This window comes from Sturnira hondurensis, unplaced genomic scaffold, assembly GCF_014824575.4.
Source record: "Sturnira hondurensis isolate 20B ecotype Veracruz unplaced genomic scaffold, ASM1482457v3 Scaffold0019117, whole genome shotgun sequence".
Classification (NCBI taxonomy): domain Eukaryota; kingdom Metazoa; phylum Chordata; class Mammalia; order Chiroptera; family Phyllostomidae; genus Sturnira; species Sturnira hondurensis.
In genome coordinates, this window is record NW_028091748.1 from 116843 (window position 1) to 135530 (window position 18688).

An 18688-nucleotide genomic window follows, 5' to 3' on the forward strand; every position below is an offset into this window, starting at 1 on the left:
TAATTTTCATTTATAATTTTAGTTAAAATTAACTTCTATATATTTCTTATGTAAATTTAAAATTGATTCTGGCATTACATATCCATCACATAATGAAAAGTGAATTTCTGCTTTATAAGTATGCCAAAGTTACCAAGTTATGGACATTGTTAATTTCAAACAGAAAGCAGACATGCATTAAAATCATGCAAAATTCCTTTTTCTCCTTCACTGCTCAGTGCTCCCTCCTGCTGCAGCTGCTGGCGTCATGAACACCCAGCACTGGCACAACATTCCATTCCCATGAAGCCTTCCCTGCTCCACTGAACATTAAGTATGATGGAGTCAATCACACAGTAACTCACAGGCCAACAAAGATCTAATCATGTCTGTAAACAAGTAGTAAAATACCTTTTAAAATTACCTTAAACACTGTGAAATATAAGTCAATACTTAAAGCAACAGTGTGCTTCAAGATGCACACCAGTGTGCCATAGGAATTTTTAAAACGTGCAATACTTGACTCTTTAGTCAGGGGCACTGACCTCTTTTCCCTTAGTTCAGGGGTGTCAAGCTCATTTTCAGCGGGGGCCACATCAGCTTTGCTGTTGACTTCAAAGGGCTGAATGTAGAGCTCCTTGCCCCTAGTTTAGGATTTACACAGTCCTAAAATTACATTCGGCCCTTTGAAGGCAACCATGAAGCTGATGTGGCCCCCACTGAAAACGAGTTTGACACCCCTGCCTTAGACTGTCACATTTAAAGAATGACAACAGCCAACACAATAGCTGAACAGTGTGAATGAATCAAACTTACACCAATATTTTGTTGGATCGGCAAAAAATATAGTTTGTTGTGCTGTAGAATTTTAGTAATTAGTTTACGGGTGCCATAAGATAAAAAAGGCTGCAAATCACTGACTTAAAGCATGTTTACTGATTAAAAAATGTATCAAAAAACACCTTTTGATTTTAACTTCTTTCTTATTTCACAATATTCAGCTCCCAAAACATCACAGGAGTGCCACATTTTCAATAAAAGGCTCCAAATTCCACTAAATAGCCTAGAAGAAAGTTCTCTATTATCTTAATAATACACTGACATAAAATTTCTCAAAGTTTCTACAGTTACCACCTTTGGCATTGAATATCTTCACTGAAAACAGAAAAGATGAAATGGCTGGAGATTTCCATTCGCTATAGTTTTCTTTTTAAAAGAAATATAATTACTACATTTAAGTATCTCTTTAAGTCAAAACTGTACAACCTTTAAACTAATATGACAAAGATTTGTTTTTAAGTCCTCTCCAATTTCCCCAAATCAAGTTTATGTCAACTGACACCAGCCTGTGGTGGTCAGTAGTTACTGCTTCACCATGAGCTCCGTGTCTCCACACCAGTCACTCTGAGCTTTATGACACACACACACACTAATTTCTTGTCAGGGACTTCTGATGTTTCATTCACCCATCGATGTCCCCAACAGCTATACATTAGAGAAATAAAGGACTCAGAAAACTTAAGTCCTTCTTCTGCAAGGCCTTAAATAAGCCTTAGAACTCAGCAATGCCCTGATTCCCACTGAGTGGAGGGGGCATGGGAAAGGGCCACTGCTGCAGTCCTGAGGCAGATTCCAGAGCTGATAAGAGCATCCTGTTTAATGTCACAGGAGCTGGCACTGCTTCTAGAAAAGAGTGGGACCCCTCAGGCTCATTTATCAGGTGCCTATTTGCTTTAAAATTCCATCACATTTTGAATTTCAACCCATTTTACAGTCTTAAGGAATCAACTAGAAGAGATGCCCTTGTTCTCCAGACCCACCTCAAATTCAGAGGAACCCCCTGGAATCATCTTGTTTTTTGCTTAGACAACCCCAGGAGCTGGAGCCTCAATCTACACTAGGAAAGACATCCCAATCCAGGGTATTATTCTAAAAGTGAAAACTAGCTTCTCTGATGTCCATATTTTTATCCTAAATGTGCTTAGTAGAATTACATGCAGAATAAGTCTTATTCTCCTCTCAGCTGGTAAACACTGGAAAATTAAGACTTTCATGGACTCCTAGAAATTTAAAGCCACAGGGGAACTTAAAGATGATCTCTTTCAATGCCCCACACATCAGCTCTGAGAGGTGAAGCCACTTATCCAGGTAACACTAGTGTGAAGAACTAAGCTCTATCTCCTTCACTATGTCTCTCTACACTTACTGGCTGAAATAATGCAATGTCTATTTCCTTTCATCTCCATAGTCAAACCACAAGGACCCCTACTTTGCCCAACCCTTTTACCCTTCTTCAAGATTTCGCTAGTCCAATAGTTGTAACTTTACCTAGAAACAGTTATGGAAATAACTGCAATTATGTTAACACTGTAATATGAAAACACTTGTTTATCAACATTTTATATGCTTTATTGAAAGTTGACAAGTGCAACAGTTAAATACAGTGACACCTTACAACTGTGTAGAGAACATGCACAGAAACATATGTGTATAACTACTATACAGTAATATGCAGAAACCCCTACTGGGAAATGCATCTCATTAGCTAGAACTGATCATTTTTCAAAGTATTCAACCAGCTCAATCAAAAGACTTAAGTGAACAGGGATTTACTTCAAAATATTCAGCAGCTAGATTTCAGATTACACAAAGTGACTGTCAAATTCTTAAAATTTCTTTAGGTGTGGTTTTCTTCACATAGTATTTTCTCATGTAGATCTCTCTATAAGGACAATCCACACCTCTTCAGACAGACAATGAAACATCTAAATTTCAATCTGTACAACCTAAGTAGTAGTTACAGTCCTCTACTGTACAAAATAGTTACACTACATACACAAATATATAATAAGCAAAACATCCTTCATGGTAAGGTGGCCTAGGTCCTAGCTAGCTGTCACCTTTTAGTCACTCTTAATAGTTTTGTGTCATCCACTGTTTCAGAAAGAGGCACACAGTACTATTGTTTTTTTATGGATTTTGGTGACAGTCATCAATTTGTACAACAAACTGTTTCCCCTCATTTTAGGCAAGACTATGCACCGGTCTTCCCTTTTACCTCCCTCTCAAGTTCCTCATGGGTAGAAGAGGAGAGAGGACAGTCCAGTGGAGCTCCACTGCTCCGTAACCCATGTTGTTCACTACATGCAAGCAGGAGACAACACTTGGAAGTCAGGATGGGGAGCAGGGAACGGATGGAAAGGCACACAGCTCCTCGGCATCAATTAAACCATTTCTCAAATATCTGCCAAACTGCATGAGGTCCCAGTATATCCATGCTAATTCTCTATTCACCTTTAATTCACCCAACTAAGAAATTTCTTCAAGCCAAAAGCATATGGGTGTTTAATACTGGAAGAAAGAGATAATGGCATATGTCAGTCTCACGTCTCTTTTGCAGCGAGCAATGAAATGGGTGACTGCGGAGGCAGATTCCCCCTAGTACATCATCTCCGGTTTGTTGAGTTCAGACAGCAGCAGCCAGTTCTGCAGGGGCATAGAAGGCTATGCAGTTGGTCCTGAGCCCTGGGACGCTGGCTGGGCTGGGGGCTGTGTGGTCCCCTGTGACTGTGTGGTAGCAGGGGGGGAACCAGTTTGCAGCTGGGCCTGAAACTGGGCAAGCTGCTCAGGACTGGCCAGTGTCTTCAGCAGATTGTTTTCCTGCTCCAGCTGGGAATTTTTCTCTATTAGTTCTTTGATTTGCTCTTTGAGGACCTCCACTTCCTCTCTAACTGCATACATCAAATGACTTTTCACCAGATCCTGAAAGGGAGAGGGGAAAAAAGGGTTTAACTTACTATGTGCTATTTCCCAGACTCCTTATTTCTATTTTACCTGGCTCTCCCTCATCATTTAAATATCTTGCTTTCATTGTTCATTTAGCGGCACCAGGGGAAATATAATCTGAATATAATCACAACTGTATAATAATCCAGTTTAATGTATAAGTGATCAACTTTTTAAAAGCCTATGCTTTGCAGCAGTTAGCCAGCAGTGCGAACAGTCAGGTTCCTATTTGAGATGGCAACATGCACTGAGGCTCTCAGTCGCCAAGCAGGAGCCTGGCCGCAGGGATATCCAGACCCGCAGCAACCGTAGCCACTTCCCCGCCCCCAAGTCTCTCTTGCCCCCGCCCGCCTGCGGCCGCCAGACCGCCTCCCTCAGCACCGGCTGCAGCCAGTTCCAACGGAGCATGTTGCCGCATTTTCCTCCTTCCACCCTTAACCCCCCTCCTTTCGAGATTATACTGACATCACAGAAACCTGGGCAGACGTGGCAACCAATGAGAGCTCGATTTATTTATAGCTCCGAATTAAAGGTTCAGAGTTTGCCTAGCAACAGTGGGAAGAGAATCCCGTGAGAAGAGCCACAGGCTCTGCTCCAATAACAAAGAACAGCCAAGGCGGAAATAAAAAATAGGAGAAATCCAGGCGCAGGCTGGGAAGACAAAACTTTTTTTTCGGATTTGTCTTCATTGTGCAGTAGCCCACATCACTAGGATCCATCTGTGTCCGGACTAGATGGCTCCTTTCCCAGTTCCCCACTTCTGCTCCCCTGGCCCAACCCAGGGTTCCCTAGTAAACCTTAGGCTTCCTGGTAAAGCCACATCCTTAGAGATGTGCCCATCACCTGAGGACACGCAGGGCTTGCAAGTCCCTAGCAATTCCCCAGCAAAAAGGGACTGCTCAAATCCCGAGGTTGTGAGATCGGTCTTGTAAAGAACACTGAATATGCCCGGCGCCCCTTCTCTACGGCAGCCTCAGTGCGTGGCTTCACGCTGACAGAATGGGGGCAGTGCAGGCATTTCTAATGTATGCAGAGCCATCACCATCCTAACTATGGATGCACGAGTTCCATCCAAAGACAGCTCGCTTTTTGTACTGTGCCCACATTTAGTACAAATGATTTTTAATCAGTACATACCATAGCTTGCTCGATTTTGTTGTCAATAGCTACGACACTTGCACCAGAGGAGCTGGAAAAAAGGGGGAAAATTGATAAATGGAATTTATCTTAAACGTCCAACACACACACACACAAAAAGGATTTTCCAATTGGCAATGTTTCTAGCATCATTTCTGAAATATTCTTTAAGTCTATGTAATACATCACCCTCCATAAAACATAAGCCCCTCTCTTACTAATGAATATCCAGACATTTCCCTATTCTAGTGAGCCACAAAGGCTAAATTACATAATGTGCTAAAAGCCTGTTTTGTGGCCAGACTGGCGAAGAGAAGGCTATTCTAAGCACTGCAAAAAGCAACATCCATATCACTATACTCTCTCAGTAATGCACAAAGGAATTCGCCTGGCTATCTTTCACCTGCATTATTACAAGTATCTCAACGAGTAAATTTAAAGACACTATCCCAGCCGACATTTACCTACTGTCAAGTCTCACAGAGGCGTTTTCAGTCCCCAGCAAGGATGACAAGAAAGAAATTGAAAAATGTCTCAGTTGGTAAACTCCTAGATCCATCGCCACTGGTCTACACCATTGGGATTTCATGCAATTGCAGCCAAAACACCCTCGCAGAAAAAAAAAAAAGGAATACCAGCAGCCTTATTTGAGCCAGATAAAAATCTCCTAGCTTTCTGCTGCCCAGAGAGAAATATAAAACAGCTGCCCTAATTTAAGAGACTCGGCTTCTGGGTTTGGCAATCCCAGAAAGACGCCGATCAAAAACAGTGCCGAGAACCCTCACAAGTCGGCTGCCAGGCTCCACTAGGATCTAGTGGGACTCTGGTCTCGGTGCAAAATATATGCAGGGAAGAGCCGCGGCAATTGGATAACACGCCACTGGAGCCGCCCCTTCTCCCTTCCCCGCCCTCCTCCGGCCCGCTGCCTCCCCCCCACCCCCACCCCCAGACACCATTCCCCCCGCCCCCAGCCTCGCGATCCGGCTCTTCGGGTGGGCTGGCTAAGGCCGCTTTCGCAGTGGCTGGGTACTGGGCCTCTGAGAACTCCACAGCCTCAAAAAGCCGGACCAGTGCTTCTGCAGAAAACGTGTGGGATCCCGGAAAAATACGACTGGGACCCCGCACGTGCTTACGTTTATGGGAGTCGGACCCCAGTCCACCGAGCTGCTGGTCCCCGCGGCTGCAGAACGACGAAAGCTTCCTATTTGCAACAAGAACCTCCTGAGCTACTACTGGGCATGCCCAGTCCCAACGCTAAGACTTGCAGGAGCTCGAGTGTCTCGATTTCAATTTTCTAGCTCTTACAGGCAGCAGTAAAGAGAGGATTTTATAGGCGGTTTCATTGATAAAGGTAATAACCGTACTGTAATAATACTTCTTTTTAAAAGCCAGTGAATTATAGAGTGAAAAAAATCACACTTTTTGAGAAATACTACCTCTCCGTGAATTTATTAATTTCTGGTAGAAACAAAACGAAAAGCGTTACATAGTCTGCCAGGAGTATATATATAGAAGTAAACGGGAATCTGCCAGATAAATTCAAGTGATTCCTCCCAAAATGTCCCTAGAGCCATAAACTTTAAAATCTCATCCCTTCTTCCACTTATTAGCTAGAAAAGTCGACCCACAGGTTGAATCATCCATAGATCTGTTTTCAGTAAGTCCCTATAGTGGCTGATTCCTATAAACTCAATTCTATAGAGGGGCTGACATACGTATTTCACTGTTTGGCAGCACTGATCAAAATAATTCCCTTCTCCAAACCCAAATCAAGAGATTTGTGTGTAACATAGCTTAACCCGTTATACGTTCCCTCTATTATTTTGAAATATTTTCAGGGGTGCAACGAGATGACAATTTGATATACGAATATCTAGGCCTTAAATTTGCTTATAAATTATAAAATTTGTAATTCAATAGATTACAAGAAGGCAAATTTAACCTCTACAATACTGCCCTCTAATGGCAAAACACTATAAAACCAGAAACCACCATTAGTTTTCTAATCCATAGGCGGATTATATAATCATAAATAATTCCAACATAAAATTTGACCATAGAATATACACATATGTACATATATTCTACTTACAACCACACACACACACACACACACACACACACGCACACACAGTGTTGTCTTTTCTCTCTCAAACAAACATTCTCCCCAAAGCAGTATCCTTTTCATTTAGGAAATTTTTATTGCCACCAGAGCCTTTCAGACGTTCTTTTAAGTTGACCCAATGCTGGGAGGGAGCATTTGGTTTTAAAAACTGTACAGAGTGATTAGGAACCAAATCTGGTGAATGTAGCAGATGATGGAAAGGGCAATTCTCTTCTGGGTTAAAACCAAAATGTGACTAACTATAAAGCAATAACATTTTTATTGTAAGGTTCATATTATTCTCCCAATTTTAAAGCTTTGTTTTTTAATAGCAAGTAATAGTTGATGGCATATTTATAATTTATAAAAATTCATACATATATATGCTATCTCAGTAGAAATTTATTCAAGGAAGGTACCCATTTTTAGTAAAAAGAAACAGTAAGTGGAGCAGGCATATGGTCCCTATGTCTATGAATGCTAGACAGAATTATTACTTACTGCATAATAGTTTCAATATTTAAAAGTTAATTATCAATAATGCTATCTGTAATTAAGTCTATTTACATATTTGAACTGACCAGGAAAAAAATTAAGGCATTTAAGCTACAAAAAGAGCTGAAAAAAATAAAACTTTAAGGTCATATAAAGAAATAAACTTAAAATTCCCAGCTGAAGTTTAAATTACTGAATTAACTGGATTTTATTTATTCATGATGTTCTTGAACGCAAACAGAAAGAAAACTTGGTTTCATTTTCATTTCATTAATTTTGACTGATCATCCATTGTATTAAACTACAGAAGCCAAAATACAAGCAACGACAGTCTGTTTAATCCATGTACCTATAAGAGGAACATTATAGTCATCTCCAATCTTTTGCTATTTTAAATAAAATTATAAGAAGTGTCATTGTGCATAAATCCTTGAACATTGGTGTATATATTTCCAGAATATTTTCAAGCCAAAAGATATATGACAGAAAAATCAGAAATGTTTATTTTCATATATTTCAAATCAATGCGCTAACTTCCTTTAAAAATAGATTTTTAAATAAAAACTAAAAATAATTTTAAAAAGAAGGCAAAGGGATTGGAGGAATAAATAAAATAGCAGAATAAATAAAATAGCAGAAAACCCATGGGTCAGAAATTTCTGAAGCACAATGGCTAGAATTAACTCTCAAAGATTCTTTTCTTTGAAAGACAAAATATCTGAGTCTAGTGCCTATCCAGAGCTCAACAAAAGACCAGCTGAGAGAACAGGGAGAACACTACTCTGCTTCCAGGAGAGAGTCCTAAGGGCATGAATGACAATAATGATCTTCAGGCATTGGGCAGAGATCAGGTCTCACTTCAGTGGGGAATCTGGAGCACAGGAAGCAGCCTGAACATTGGAGATTGGGTGTTTTGTTGTTGTATTTGTTTTTCTGTTCTGTTTTGCCTAAAAGCCTCTTTACCTGGATTCCAATTCAATCACTTCTGCATATTACCAGAATTCTAGGATATGAGAAGAGGAGCAAGGGCAGGGCCTCTGTATTTCTAATTCAGTAACATGTGTTTTTCAAATTTGATCTGACTTGACCAATACAGTAACAGCTGAGGAATCCATCACTCAAATAGGATCACCTCTGTCTCCTGTCCAAACTCTTTACAAATCTAGTCACTGTGAGGAAAAAGGCTAAAGTATACTGCCTTGCATCTAACAAATCACTGATGTCCAGAGACTGCATGTCACTTCTCTTTCCTGGTTTACTCTCACTAGGCACTAGGAATAGGATTACCAGGTTCAGCAAGTGAATCCACAGGAAATAAACAACAAGTCATGTTTTAGTGTTGGGTCTCACTTACTGTCAGAACAAGAAGCAATTCAAAAGAAATCAAAACAAAAAAATCAACTTTATTTTAAATTTCCTTGATTTCTATAGAAAAGATGGAAGATAAAGTTGACAAAAATCTTCTAAAAAGTAGAACAAAAGAAAAAGAAATGGAATTGAGAGATAAGAGACTATGGGACGGATCTAGGAGATCCAACATCAAAATAGAATGAACTCCAAAAACACAGAGCAAAAGGAAAGAAATTATTTAAAAAATTAAAAATCTTCCAGAAGTGAAGGGCACAAATCACCAGATTAAATATAACATGACAACCAAAAAAAGAAAAAGAAAAAAAGCCCTACACCAAAACACATTATCTTGAAAGTAAAGATCACTCAGAGAAAATCCTAAAAGCTTCTAAACAAGAAAAAAAAAAACTAGTATCAGAATGGTCATGCTGGCTGCCAGAGAAGAATGGTAAAAATGTCCTTAAAATTCTGGAAGAAAAAGATTTTTCATTTGGCCAAAAATCATCTAAGTGTAAAAGTAAAATAAAAATATTTTCAGATATTTCAGAGACCAAGACAGAGAAACAAACCTAGAAAAAGGGTTTAACAAGATGAATAAAATCTAGAGATCTTCTATACAACCTTGAACCTATAGTCAACAATACTGTGTTGTACATTTAAAACTTTGTGAAGACCATGAATCTCAGGTTAAGTGTACTTACCCACAATTTTTTTAAAACTGTCTTTAAATAAGAAATGTTATATTCCAAAAGGGGAGACAGACAGACACACACATGGCACATGTGAACTGCGGACTCAAACACTGGAGAAAAGATAGGGAATCAACAACAGGATGATGGGGAAGGAAATCTCAGGGCAGTAACTGCTAAGCAAGCCTAAGCAGCACCCAGTCTGTAACAGGAAGATGGGAGGGAGAGAGAGCTTCAGTGGTAATAAACATGATGATTTAAAACATGCGAGCAACTGAAGGAGGCCGGTGAACTACAGATTGGTATGTGACAAATCTAATGGAGCAATTAGTTAACTTTGAAGACAATTTTACAGAAACAAAAGCAAGAAAAATACTATGCGTATAAATAAAATTTACATAAATAATTTTATTGGTTTAATTTTGAAAAGGTAACTGTGTTGGGAAATTGGTGGGAAGAAAAATGTGTGGTAAAAACGGTTTAAAAGTGATAAGTCCTAACCTACCAGTTGTAGCTTGATTAGAAAATATTAAAACTGAAAAAGGAGGGCCCTGGCTGGTGTAGCTCAGTGGATTGAGCTCGGGCCTGCGAACCACACAATCAAGGTTCGATGCCCAGTCATGGCACATGCCTGGGTTGCAGGCCAGTTTCCAGTTCCCGGCAGGGGATGCATGAGAGGCAACCATACATTGATATTTCTCTCCCTCTCTCCTTCCCTTCCCCTCTAAAGATGAATAAATAAAATCTTATAAAAAAACTGAAAAAGGAGGAATTGACAGTATAAATAAATTACACAGACATGTGTAGATAAATACGAGAAGACATAAAAATGAAAACTGGCTGCCTCTGAGGAATACACTGGGGGACTGAAAAAAGAGCAACTGCTAATATTTTTTTTCTATCCACTCTATTTGATCTTTAGGTATATGTACAGGTATTACTGTGATTGAAAACCACTTTAAAATAAAAGACAGAGAGTGGGGTCTGCAGATGGTTCCTCTGTTCCCAGTCTTCAGCTGAGCACTTATCAGTACATGTGTGGGAGGAAACTACCTAAGGCTGGGGAAAGAGCCATGCCACAGAAGGAGAACAATTTTTGGAAATTACATAGGGTCAGGGATAGTTGGTGTTACTACCAGCTTGAGTAAAAAAAGACTTGTAAACACAGGACACCAAATATTCAGAAGATACTGTTAAAGCAGTGAGGAAAAATTAGTTCTAGACTGAACAGTGTTTTGGTCTTGTGTGCAGTTTAAAAGGAAGGCTTGAAAAGATCAAACTGTTTCCAAGTAACTTAATTTTGTCCCAAAGCAAAGCTCGAGGATATTAAATAAAATACAGTTAACATTCAGCAATTCCAAATGTCTGGCATCCATTGAAATGTCTCAGGCATACAAACAAGCAAGGAAATATGACTTCCAATGAGGAAAATTATCGATCAATCAGAATGACCTAGACACGACAAAGATGATACAATTTCTAGACAAGAACCTTAAACAATTATTATAACCGTATTTTATATGTTCAAGAGGTAGAGGAAAACATTAGCATATTAAGAAGAAGTATGGATGGTATAAAGAAAACCCAAATTGGATTTATGAAGATGAAAAATACAATGTTTGAGAAGAAAAATACACTGCATAGGATTAACAGCAGATTAAATAGGGCTAAAGCAATATTAGTAATAAATTAGCAATGAAAACTATCCAAAATAAAACAGAGAAAAAAAACTGAAAAAAGAACAAAATAAAAAAGAAAGTAACATAAAAATTGTGGGCAGTTTCAAACAAATACATGTAGTGAAGTCCCTAAAGAAGAAAAGGGAAGGAGATAGGGAGATTTGAAGAAATAATGACAATTTCCCTCAAATTTTATTAAAACAGTAGATCCAAGAGGCTAAACAAACCTCAAGCAAGAGAACTGTGAAGAAAACTACAAGGTAAATTGTAATCAAATAGCTTACAACCAATGATAAATAAAAAAAGTCTTAAAAGCAACCAGAGAAAAGAAGTAGACAATACACAAAGCCACAAGTATGATGAGAGATTTCTGGCAGGAAACTAGACAGAAACTAGATAGAAGACAGTGCAGCAATATCTTTAAACTGCTGAAAGAAAAAATTTAAAAACCTGTCAACCTACAATTTATGTCCAGTGAAAATATCTCTCAAAGTGCAGGTGAGCCCTAGCTGGTGTGTTACTGGCTGGAGCATCGTCTTATAAACCAAACATTTGTGGGTTCTATTCCAAGTCAGGGCGCATGCCTAGGTTACAGGTTTATATGAGAATTAACCTATCGATGTCTCTGTCTCAGTCTCTCTCTGTCTCTCTCTCTCTTCCCACCCCATTCTCCTTTACTCCTTCCTTTCCCCTCTCTCTAAAATCAATAAGCATATCCCTTGGGTTAGGATAGAAAAATAATAATATATACTACATTTTTTAAAAATGAAGGTGAAATTCAATTTTTTCAGACATATAAAAGCTGGAACAATTCATCACTGGCAGACCTACACTGTAAGAAATTATAAAAGTCAAATGAATGACAAAAATAGAACAGAGGCCAAAAGGCCTTCTAACTTGAAAGAAGAGTGTGGTAAGTTAAAAATGTGCAGTTGACCCTTAAACAAATGGGTTAACACTGCACAGGTCCACTAATAAGAGGATTTTTTCAATAAATACCTATACTGTTTTCACCCTGACTGGTGTGGCTCAGTGGGTTGGGCATCATTCCCACAAACCCAAAGGTCGCCAGTTTGATTCCTAGTCAGGGCACATGCCTGGGTTGCGGGCCAGGTCCCCGGAGGTTTCTGGGGACCTGTCTTGCACATGGATATTTCTCTCTTTCTCTTTCTCCCTCCCTTCTCTCTCTCTCAAAATAAGTAAATAAAAGCTTAAAAAAAAAAAAGACCTGCACTGTTTTGGATGTCTGGTTGGGAGTCTGCAGACACAGAGGCCAAATATATGCATTAAATTGACCTTCCCCATTTTATGTAGGGATGCTGAGCAACCGTGGATTTTGGTATCCACCAAGGTTCTGGGACTCATACTCCAGATACCAGGGGACAACTAAGTTGTGGTGGAGTCAAAAATTACATGTGATTTACAACTACACAAGGGTCTGTGCCCCGAACACCCATGTTGTTCAAGGGTCAACTGTATGCTACAAACTGTAAAACAACCAAAATAACAATACAAAGAGTCATAGCTAATAAGTCAATAATGGAGAGAAAAAAGAATCGTAAGGAAATATGTAATCTAACAGAAGGTAGAATAAGAAGAAAAGAGGAATAAAGAACAGAATAAAACACAAATAGCAAGATATATTTAAACCAACTATATCAATAATCTCAATAAATGTAAATGTTCTCAACTAAGCACCTTATTAAAAGGTAAAGACTGTCCAATTAGATTTTAAAAAATGAGACCCAACTATATGCTGCCTATAAGAAATATACTTTAAATATAAAGGCACAAATAGATCAAATGAGAGAATGCAAGAAGATATTCCATTTACCAATCATAAAACACTGAAGTGGCTACACTATTCATATAAAATGGACCAAAGATCATTTCACAATAAATAAAAGGGTCGATTCCTTAAGGTCATAAAAATCCTAAATGTTTACACACTGATAACAGAGCTTCAAAATACATAAAGCAAAAATTCATAGACTTGCAAGGAGAAATAGAAAAATCCACAATTAAAGTTGGAATTTTCAATATATTTTTTCAATAATTAAAAGAATAAGTAAGCAGACAATAAGAATATAGAACACTTGATTTAACCATTTGACTTAACTGGTCTTGCAGAAAACTCCATGAAATAACAGCAAAATACACATGTGTTGCAAGCACACAAGGAATTTTTTACCAAGATAGACCTATATTCGGATCCATAAATCAAGTCTCAGTAAATTTAAAAGGATTCAAATAATATATGTTTTATGAGCAGAATGGTATTAAAGTAGTTATCAGGAAAATTATCAGGGAAATCTCCAAATTTCCCAATGATGTAATTCATAGCTATATAAACCAAAGTTTGGCCCTGACTGGTATGGCTCAGTGGGTCAGGTGTTGTCCTTCAAACCTAAAGGTAGCCTGTTTGATTTCCGGTCAGGGCACGTTGGGTTGCAGGCCAGGCCCCTAGTTGGGTGCGAGAGGCAACTGATGGATGTTTCTCTGGCACATCAATGTTTCTCTCCTTTTCTTTCTTCCCTTTCTTCCCCCCTCTTTAAGTAAATAAATAAACCCTTTAAAAAGAAATAAATAAATAACCCATGGATCAAATAATCAAAAGAAAAGTCAGTGAATATTTTGAACTAAATTAAAATAAAAATACAACATATTATATTTATTGTAATAAATGTAACAACCTAGACAAAATGGACAAATTTCTAGAAAGACACAAACTACCAAAAAACTCACCCAAGGAGAAATATATAACATAAATAGATCTATTTTTAAAATTAATTTGTAGTTTAAAATCTTACTACACAAAAAACCTCAAACCCAAATGGTTTCACCAATGAATTGCACTAAACATTTAAGGAAGAAATAATGCCAATTCTACACAAACTCTTTCAGAAAATTGAAGAAGAGAAAATGCTTCCCAACTCATTATATGAGGCCATCATTACCCTAATACTAAAATCAGACAAAAATATTATGAAAACAAAAAGAAAAATAAAACTACAGACAACAGCCCTGATGAACAGATGTAAAGCTTCTTAACAAAATTCTAGCAAATTGTACCCAACAATATATAAAAAGGATAATAAATATATCATAACCAAATAGCCTGTATCCTGAAAATGCAAAACTCCCATTTTTCAAAACACTAATGATTCACTCTATCAACAGACTAAAGAAAAAAAACTATAGGATCATCTCAATAGATGCAGAAAAAGCAATTTGACAAAATTAAATATCCATCTGTTATAAAAGATAAACTTTCAGAAAAATATTAAAGAGCTCATCCTTGGCCTTGATAAAGGACAGGTACCAAAAAATTCAGCTGATATCACACTTAACAGTAAAAGAATAAATGGCTTCCCCCTCAGACTGAAACAAGGCAGAACTGTCCACTCAGTACTCTCAGTCAACAACACCCTGGAGGTAGCCGGCAGGCCATAAGGCAACACACACACAAGAAATAAAGGACATCCAGGTTAGAAAGAAAAAATAAAACCATCTCTATTCTGTTTACAGGTTATCTATGTAGAAAATCCCAAAGAGTGCAAAAATAAACTACTAGAACTAACAAGAAGCATGTTTATCAGTGTCACAGGACAGGAATTCAATATTGAAAATAAATCAATTGCATTTCAATATATTGCCATGAAAAATTGAAACTTTAAAGTTTTATTTACAGTACCACAAAAATACATGAAATAGGTATAAATTTTAAAAAATATGTACTGAAAGCTATAAAACATTGGTGAAAGAAATCAGAGACCCAAATAAATGGTGAAATATACCATGTTCATCTTTAAAAGACTCAATACTGTTAATATTTCAATTCGCCCACCCCAAACTAATGTACAGATTCAGTGTAATCCCAATCAAAATCCCAGTAAGACTTTGTATAGAAAATGCCAAAGTGTTTCTAAAATTTAGATGTAAAGGCAAAGGAACTAGGACAACCAAAATAATTTTAGAACAAAGCTAAAAGACCCCACTACCTAATCTTATGACATTCTGTAAAGCTACTCTGGTCAAGGTAGGGTGGTATTGGTAAAAGCCAAACCTATAAAGCAATGAAACAGTATGGGGAGGTCAGAAATAGACCTACATATATATGGGAAATTGATTTCTGCCAAAGATGTAAAGTGATTCAGTGCAGAAAGATAATCTTTTCAATAAATAGTATGGGAACAACTGAATAGCCATATACAAAAACAAAACAAAACAAAAACCTACTTGATCCATTCCTCCCACTATATGAAATATTCATTTCAAATGGAACATAGAACTAAATGAAAAATTAAAAACCATAAAACTTCTATAAGAAACAGGAGAAATTTTTGAAACTTTGGATTAGGCAAAGATTTCTTAGCTATAACAACAAAAGCACAATCCATAAAAGAAAAATATCAATAAACCAGACTTTACAAAAATAAAGATTTTCTGTTTTTAAAAGACACTGCTACAAGAATGAAAAGACAAACTATTGATCATATTTAAATATTGTAACTCACCTATCTTATAAAGGACCTGTATCTAAATTATATAAAGAGCTCAAAACTCAATAGCAAGAATGCAACACAATTAAAAAGAACGTAGGCATGAGACACTTTGTCAAAGAAGATATGTGAATGATAACTAAGTGCATAGAAAAAATAAACACCATTATCATTACAAAAATGCAAACTAAAACCATAATGAGATACACCTGCTAAAATTAAAAATTTTTTAAACATTAAACCTAATAATACTATCTGCTGGTGAGAATGCAGAACAATTGAAATGCTTATATATTGATGATAAGAATGCAAAATCACTCAACCACTGTGTGCAAGAGTGCAGTAGTTGCTCACAAACATTGACACACTTTTCATAAAACCCAAAAATCCTGTTATTAACCTAAGTAAAATGACATTTATGTTATCACAAAAATCTGTACACTGAGTAGCTTTATCATAATGAATCAAAATGATAAACAACCGAAATGTCATTCAATAGGAGAATGGATCAACTGTGGTACATCTATACAAGGGAATACTACTCTGCAATAAAAAAAAGAGCTGTTCACATGTAATAACATGAATGAATTTCAGATATACTGTGGTAAACGAAGGAAGCCAGACTCAAAGGCTGCGAACTATGATTGCATTTATATGACATTCCAGAAAAGGCAAAACTAGAGGGACAGACAATTACCAGACCACTGGAGAAGAGAGGGGAGGTTTTTGTAGGTGATGGAACTGTTTCATATCCTGATTGTGGTGGTGGTGCAACCATTGTTTGTGTTTGTCAGAACTTGTAGAACTGTTTACCAAAAGGAAAAACTTTACTGTATATAAATTAACTAAAAAATGAGGGGGAAATGTGGCTGCCTGTAGGTAGCAGACTGGGGAGAATTAAAAAAAAATAAGAACTGGTATTTTTTTATTAATTCCGCTTGATATATGTATATATATCACATATTTTTTACTGTGGTAAAACACATATAACCTAAAATTTACCATCCTAATAATTTTTAAGCATACAATTCAGTAGCAATGTTATGTACATTGTTATGAAACAGATCTCCAAAACTTTTTCATTTTGCTCAACGGTTGAAGCTACACCATTAGACAGTCCCCCCACCCAGAGTCCCAGTAATCACCACTCTACTTTGTTTCTATAATTTTGACTACTTTAGAGACTGTACATGTATTAGTTTGATTAAAAATAATTTAAAAGCAAAGTAGAAAAAAGGTATTAAAGAAAAGTTTGAATCCAAGAACTTAAATGCTTTCATTGAAGACAGTTAAAAATGCCTACTTTATAACTACCGTATTTTGCCATTTATAATGTGCACTTTTTTGCCCAAACTTGTTTGGGGAAAAATAAAGATGTGCATTGTACATGGGTATAATGATTACATACCATAGGTACAATAATGGGTATAATAATCCCGTGTACAATGCACACAAAAGTCTGGGTACACACAGTACATGGCAGAATATGGTAGTTAACTGCTCTATAATCACATGAAATATATTATTTAGTGTGAATTTTAAACTCTAATTTTGCTTTGTTCATAAAGCTATCAAGTTTGTTGGTGATTAACCTGCAAGAGAACTAAAATATACTGGTACTAAATGTTCCCTACATCCCATATTAGTGTTAAAAGACTTTTTAAAAAAAAGACTTGTGTGAGAATTTCAAAAATCCTAACAAATTTACATGCAACTTTTTATTTATACACACATGTACAATGTACAAGCCCCTCTATAAATATATTTTTCTGTATATTTTCTCTCTGAATATTTATGACTACTTTTAAATTATTGTAATAATTCTGGAAATAATTTCTAGTACTCTCATATTTATATGCATATGCCTCTATGTCTTTGCCTTATTTAACATAACTAATAATTCTAAATATGCTCAAAAGAATCAATGACTTTAAGTAATAGGATTCAATGGATGGTGAATACTCTTTTTTTTTACTTTTTAATCTTTGTGAACATAAGCTTCTCAAAGCCAAATTTCTTCATAAATTACCACTTGTGTTTAATAGTGGTGAATTATGAAAATCAAGAGCCAAGCATTAAAGGGGCATCACAGATTTAGAAGCCAAATAATATTCTCTATAAGGTTTCTGAAGACACAAGTTGTCCTGCTTATGATTTGCTGTTTCGAAAACCTCATGCAAGTCTCCTACCAAAAATGAACACTTTCTGTTTTACTTTTGCATAGCTATGGAAAATAGATGTTTTAAACTCTTACTTTTTAAAAGTAACTTGTTACTTTAAGTGAATTTTTCAAGTTCAATTTCAGAAGATAGCTACGATAAGCAGTATAGAAATAAGAGCCAACAGAAGCTAGCTTAACTTTTAATCTATGCATACAGACCACCTAGGGCTATTAGAGTAGGCCCTTCAGAGATCCCAAAACTATTGTTGATAGTTTTTGTAGATGAAGCTCAACTGAACAGTTTTATTTATGAAGGTGAAGATAAATTCTAGAGTATCACACAGCTTCTGGAATTTCTAATGCAGTATAGACTTAGGTAAGCATTAACAAACTGGAAAAGATAACTCTGTTCTACTTTCATCAAGGGACACATCTCCATTTTATGGTCTCTCTGAACTCCAGCTCAGCAACTTAAATGGGATCAGAGGGTTTCTTTAATTGATCTATTCAGAAATTTAGAGCTGAAATGGACTTTAGTGATCTAGTTCTAATTTCCTTATTCTGTAGGTTTAGAAATGGAAGAAAATATGTATGTTTTGTTCAGGGTTTATCTGATTAATTGTAGGGTGATGCACAGAACCAATTTCTTTTTTTTTAAACTATTTTTGTTCAAATACAATTGTCAGCATTTTCCCTCCACCACTCCCACCAACCCCAGCCAATCCCATCTCCCTCCCTTGCTTCCAACCTCCCCAGTGGTTTTGTCCCCGAGTTCTTGAAAACCCTTCTGCCCACTGTTCCTTCCC

The 18688-nt window shown here is 36.9% G+C and overlaps 1 protein-coding gene across 4 annotated transcripts in view; it reads right to left on the reverse strand.

Annotated features, from left to right (window-relative positions):
• Positions 1 to 1760: 1760 nt before the first annotated feature.
• The window catches only part of TSC22D1 (TSC22 domain family member 1), a 148167-nt gene continuing 131239 nt past the window's right edge, over positions 1761 to 18688 (reverse strand). For 2 of the 4 annotated variants that reach the window (XM_037070900.1, XM_037070899.1), the window contains 2 exons: positions 4903 to 4954; positions 1761 to 3741 (listed from right to left, as the gene is read on the reverse strand). In XM_037070900.1, coding sequence (XP_036926795.1) covers positions 3484 to 3741; positions 4903 to 4954 — 310 coding nt within the window. In that variant the 3' untranslated portion in view covers positions 1761 to 3483. Of the gene's footprint in view, positions 3742 to 4902; positions 4955 to 5366; positions 5734 to 6035; positions 6138 to 18688 lie in introns of those variants that run through there. The other 2 variants (XM_037070902.1, XM_037070901.1) reach the window with 2 other exon arrangements.